This window comes from Atta cephalotes (genome assembly GCF_000143395.1).
Source record: "Atta cephalotes unplaced genomic scaffold scaffold00050, whole genome shotgun sequence".
NCBI classification, from domain to species: domain Eukaryota; kingdom Metazoa; phylum Arthropoda; class Insecta; order Hymenoptera; family Formicidae; genus Atta; species Atta cephalotes.
Window position 1 is genome coordinate 502436 of NW_012130114.1, and position 6982 is coordinate 509417.

At 27.4% G+C, this 6982-nt stretch overlaps 1 protein-coding gene across 1 annotated transcript in view; it reads right to left on the minus strand.

Moving 5' to 3' along the window:
- The window catches only part of LOC105622921 (3-ketoacyl-CoA thiolase, mitochondrial), a 5044-nt gene extending 4666 nt beyond the window's left edge, over positions 1-378 (minus strand). Inside the window, exon 1 of the mRNA XM_012204330.1 lies at positions 360-378. Coding sequence (XP_012059720.1) covers positions 360-378 — 19 coding nt within the window. The remainder of the gene's footprint in view (positions 1-359) is intronic.
- Between the last annotated feature and the right edge of the window lie 6604 nt (positions 379-6982).

Consider the following 6982-nt stretch of genomic DNA (forward strand, 5'->3'; position numbering starts at 1 on the left):
TGTGTGTGTGTGTGTGTGTGTGTGTGTGTGTGTGTGTGTGCGTGTGTGTGTGTGTGTGTGTGTGTAAAATGCCAATTCATTTAAAGAAAAATTTCTAATTATTATAATGTAATTCGATCTAATCTTTTTTTCAAATATAAAACAAAAACTTAATAACTTTAACTGCAGATATTATTTGACAAGTGCATCACGATGAAATTAGAATTTAAATCGAGCTTTTTGATGTTTAAAGTATTAAATGGGAGGAGGAGGGGGGAAACAGACTTTATACTTAAATCTTCTCCTCGAGTTTGCATCAGCTTGATGAACCACAATAATACATGTTTCGATTCAGATGAGAATAAAAATTGTGGGTATACCTTTTGTTATGGCCGACATCGTAATAATCTACTTCAAGTTACTTTTGTAGAACTATTACATATACTAAAATACGACGAAACCCATTCGGAGCTCAAAGTCCACCAATGTGGATAGCGTCGAACTTTAATCAGTTCATGTTTATTGAAATGTTCCTGCTACCATTACCCGTTATTAGATCGTGAATTGTGACACGACGTGACATGGCGCTGCGCGCTGCAGGAACTGCTGTCAAAGAGCAAAGAGTTGGCCCGGGAAACTCTTCAACATTCGATTTCACGTGTGTCTTATTATTGCTTCATTTACACGAAATCATAATTATCTAATCATATTTACTTCTATAGTTAGTGCACAATTTCGTACATCTTTGTATAGCGGTTCAATAAGACATGATGCAGTCATATAGTAGTACAATATATATTATTAAACATATATATATATATATATATATAAATAACATATATATATATTATTATATACATATATATATTAATGAATGTTCTTTTACATGAAGAATTATTCCTCTTGAAAATTAATGCAAATGTTTATCTCATGTTATTTTTTTTCTTTTTCTTTAATATCATATCATCTCGTTTATTTTAGTGTTAATTTGGTCATGTTTTGTATATCTGTTGATATAATTTAAATTAAGCGATTAAAAGTATTTTATTTATATATAATTATTTTTTTGTCTGTACCCAGACAATACGCATTAAAATAATACAAACTTTCTATATACAATATATACGCTATTTATATACTTATATAAGCTTTAAGTTTTAAACAATATTTACTAAGAAATTGATCATAGTTAATTATTCTTCTCACATTCGATTGTGACTGATTAATTTTCTACGGCTTAAGAATTAAAGCTTAAAATAAACGACTTATTGTAAAATATGTGAGTAAAACATGTATTTATGATGTCTTTTAGATATGTGTTATTGGAATAATAACGTGTAGTATATGCATATAGCACAGAAAGATTGTAAAATGATTACAGATATATCTCATTGCAATGTTATAATATTGTAAATAGATTGCGCAATGTATTTGTAACATTGTTATAATGTCATAACATCATAAAAATATCCGCCTTCAGCAAGATTACGCTGTATTGTAACAATGTTACAACGCAATGTGCTGCAACTATTATTAAAGATAATTCTTTTAATATTACTGATGTAAAAAATTTTTCATGCATGAATATGTATAAATACGTACATAAACATTCATAAATATGCATATCATATGTAAAATATATTCACACATCTTCAAACACCCCTCTTTCTTTAAAATTACTTTTTAGTGTAATAGAAATATTAATAGTAATATGAAAACATTAAAAATAATTTAAAAAATTAAGTTTCTATTTGTTTTAGAACACTATTTGTTTCAGAAAATATCAAGTTTGAAGAAATGTAAAAAAATGCTTATGTATAATTATATATAAAATTATACATAATTGTATATGAGCAATTTTTTTTATATTTCTTTAAACTTATTTTTTTCTAAAACAAACACTGCGAAAATTATCTCTTTAATCATTTTTTATATTTTGTCATGTTATGTTTTCTACATACTGGACGCGGATATACTTGTCGCGCAACAAAATATTACACGGTACCAATAAGCTTATAGTTTCTGTTCATTAGTTAAAGCTGCTGCACATAAAATTTCGCAATAATGACCGTAAGACATAAACTTAAGCCGATTAACCAATCAGGATATTGCTTTAAGTCTACGTAATTTAATGGAAATGGAAATAACAGTAAATTTATCCATAATAAGGTGAATTTCAACCGATTGAAACTTGCCTTATGGATAAGTTTACTGTTATTTCTATTTCCGTTAGAGTACGTAGATCTAAAACAGTATCTTGATTGGCTCATCGGCTTAAGTTCACGTTTCTAGGGTTATTACTACAGAAATTTTGTGTGCGGCAGCTCTTATCATGTTTTATTATCTACTTACCTATAGGTAACTTTACTTTTGATGGTGACTTTATACATTATAAAGTTTATACTACGAAGTTTTATTATTTATATTAAAGTTTATGTTATAAAATCACCGTCATTATTTATTAAACCGCGCATGCAAAGTTTGCCGTGCAACCCGTCGTACTGCCTAGTATGTTATTTGCAACATATCAAAATAATGCAACAGTTATATAACAGTTATTTCGTAGCTAACAAAATATATTATATTAATATTACTACAATATAACATTCTGTTATATTATATGTTATTTTCAGGCTATATTGTAGCTATACTTCGTGTTTGCTAAGCTGTTTCCAGATTTTTGATATTTTTAAATGTTCCGCCTCTAAGGCCCATTAGAGAACCTTTTAGGCCCGAGAAGAGCTTTACAGGTTCATTTGGTAGGCTCCTCTAATATCGCTGCAATTTTTGATCAAAATCGGTGAAGAGCAGAGCATAACCTCTCCTTATTAATAATATTTTTCGCAGTAATCAGTATATATTGATGAAAATAACGTCTTTCTTTCAGGCAATGTAATATAAATATATTAGTAAGGCTCGGTGAGACTTAAGCCATCTAGCTTCTACAGCACAAAATATTGCAGCAATATTATTTTGAAAGATTACAATATTTCATAAAACATTGCTGCAATATTGTAGCAATATTCCTATGCTCGCAAAAATAAAATATTACTGCAATATTAGGGAAATATTATTTCTCTGGTCCTTATTATTTACTGAACGTTAAACAAGGATGAAATAAAAATTTTGTCACATAATGGCTGCATCAACCAAATTTGAACATTGCTTTGACAGACTCTCCCTTGAAGATCTCTAAAGGCTAAAGGATAATTAAAGGCTAAACTCGATTTGTATACTTCTTACAGGACGTTTCCTGGACATTTTCTTCACGAGAAACATATCCCTCTAGTATTGGGGCCGCGTATTTATTTACTGAATTATAATATTGCAACAATATATTATGCAATATTTTGCAATATTGTTGCAATTTTTTTAATAAATATAATTTTAATATTGCAGCAATATTGCTGCAATTTTTATAATATTGTGCACTATTGAAATATTGCAATAATGCTGCAATATTGCAATAATGCTGTAGAGAATTGTTCATACCGAATGCTAGAGATTCCCAGCTGAGAGGTATTAATTCCCCTAATAATATTTTTCGCAAATTTATTTACAGATTTGTAACATATTAACTAAGACTTCTTTGACATATGCCTACTGAGCATCCAAAATTTAATTGTGATATTTCAGCAGTTCAGCTGCGTTTTTAAATCCGATAAAATTGCAGCGCACAGTTCAAATGATTATAAATATGGTATACATGCATATATATGTGTGTGTGTATATATATATATATATACATATATATATATATATATATATATATATATATATATATAAACATATATATATAAACATATATATATAAAACATATACAAATTCACATAGAATTCAACTCAATTTCGACCGTTATGGACCTTTATTTTCTATATTCCAAAAAAAATTATCACCAGGCCATACTTTCATCGTTAGAATGTGTTTCACTATAAAGAAGTTTCATTTATATGCCATTTTTGTTACATTTGACATGAGTCTTTAATTTATTCACTCAATTTGCAAATACATAGATTTATATTTGAATCTTACCTACCCAGCAAATACCAAATATAAATACAATATAACATGGAAATAACAAATAATGTAACAAATGTTACACTCTATTTATGTTATAATTACATAACTTTACTTTATATATAATACAACCGGGTTATGAAATTATTATATTGTTTATACGTTATAATAAGCAATACAATCATGGCATTCATTGCATATTATATAACAATTGTTTTATTGATATTATATTAATACTATATAATTTAAATTATGGTTCTAACGTCGCGGTTTCTATCCGCGATATCGCGAAGCTCTGTGCCAGTCGAGCTGTCAAGCGCGACAAAGTGTAACACGCGTGACAATTTGTACTTGAGAATTTACGGACAAATGCTGAGACAATTACTTGTGCTATAGAAGAATATTATCAGTGAATTCAGTCGCTTGCATTACAAATTATATTATAATACATACTAAAAATTATTCTATGGAATTAGCGAAATTAAATGTAAAAGTGATAATTGTTGAGTTTAGCCTGCACATCTTCGAGGTTGATTAAGTTCATTCGCGTTTTTGCATGAAATGCTAGGCAAACACAAATATATAACTATTATATTGCTTCCATATAATGGAATATAATAGATATCATATCATAATGCATTTTATGTCCATGTTAGTGGACATAATTTCCCACTCACAAATCATTGCAGCTACATAATATAAATATAACATATAACTTGAACTGTTATATAATAGTTTTATAATTTTCTGCATTATTATTATAAAATCAGAACATGACTGTTATATTGCTACATATTATCCTAATTATTAATAATTAATTTAATGCTTTTTGTACATACTATTTCCAGAAAAGATTTTGGAATTAATTCTAAAGCAAAAACAAACGGAACAGCTTATTTTCATTTAGAATTAATTCCAAGACCTTTTCTAGGATTAGTATGTGCAAAATACATTTCCTGAAAATTGTTTTTGCGTGAATATAAAAACCAATATGTAATAATTTATTTTAATTCATTTATTTATAAACTTCATAGTTTGCACATAAATACATATATATTTATAAATATCATTACTGATGAATATTTGAAGTATATAATATTCATATTATCTGTATATTATATTTAACTATAATCATCTGTATATTGTATTTTTATGGTAATTGTTGAATTTAGCCTTCTTATTTCCAATGTTGATGAAATTAGGTTCATTCAACGCATTTTTGTATAAAAATGAATGAATTTGGCAGAAAACTGTGTCGCTCTGTTCCGCGACTCGAGGTAATTGTTAAAGTTGACAGATATTCAGGTGAAGAAATCTGTTACATTGATGGCATTGAGGGCCAACACAATTCTCTGTTTTATAAACACAAATTCTCTTTAAAATACAAATTATTTTTTATACAATTTTGGTTTTTACAATAGAAAATTTGTTTTTAAAGGAGAAATACCTAATTAAAACAAATTTTCTGCTGTAAAAACAAAAATTATATAGAAAATAATTTATATATGCTTCTTGATAGCAAAACAATTGGAGCCAAATTGGCAGCAAACTCAGATTTTGATTACAAAACTATCTATGTCCACTTTGGCCCAGGTTCTGTTCTCAATCTGTTCTCGATTTGCTGTCAGAACTTCGTTCATTTTCTGCTACCAATCTGCCGGCAAAGCATCTAACAGATGTCATATTTCTGACAGCAATTTGCTGACAATGTCAAATAATATAAATTCTGGGTACAATTTATTGCCTTTTTATATAATCAAAAATTAGTAACAACACCTGCTTAAAATTTGTTTTCGCAGGCTTTGCTCAGAGTTTTTAAAATAGAGAATTTGTATTTTTAAAGCAGAAAATTTATTTTTAAAGCAAAGAATTTGTGTAATATTGAAGATAATACTTATTAGTCTTACATATTCTCATGTCTATCTCTATGCCATCGATGTGACAGATTTCCTAACCTGAATAGTCACAGTTATATCTCAGTTCATTATAGGGCAGAGCAATATTTTTCCAAATGCATTCATTTCATACAAAAACACGTCGAATGACTTAATTTAATCAACATCAAAGGTATGGAGACTAAACTCAACAATTACCATATTTTTACATTTAATTTCATTAATTAATGAATTATGGAATTAATGAACTAAAAACTATTAACAGCTTTTAGTATGCACTGATATAATTTGTAATGCAAGCGACTGAATTCACTAGAAATATTCTTCTATAGCACAAGTAATACTCATTTGTTCGTAAATTTTCATGATTCAAGTACAAATTATCACGCATGTTGCGCTTTGTTGTGTTCGATAGCTTGCTGCTCGACTAGAACAGTCATCGCTTCGCGAACTATAGTTTAAATTATATAGTAGAACCATAATTTAAATTATATAGTATTATATAGTATTAATATATCAACAAAACAATTATATAACGTGCGATGAATGTTGTTATATTGTTGTTCATTTATTATAACATATAAATATGTATGTTGTATTATATATATATAAAGTTATATAACATAAATGGAGTGTAACGTCTGCTATATTATTTGTTATTTCCATGTTATATTTATATTTGGTGTTTGCTGGGTATATAACAAATTTATTTCATTAATTTGTATATGTATGTGTATGCTTTACAGGATATTAATATTTTTTTAAACTTCTAGTAAATATTGATCTGACTCACTTTGGTGATTGTAAGGCAAATGCAATATGTTAAGATTACTTGACAAATTTCAGATTATTCTAAATTGCATTTAATTAAAAGTAATACAAAAAAATTAGACAGTTGATCTGGATGAAACTATTTCAAAAAATATTTTTTAAATTTGTAGGTACTCTAATAGAAATATATGAAAATGTATTATAATGATAAAAATCTCAATTTTTTTATATAAGTATTTCTTGAATTCAAAAATATTTATATAAAGTTACATTGAGATTGCAGACATTAATTACTCAGTAAACAAAATATTTATTTGTT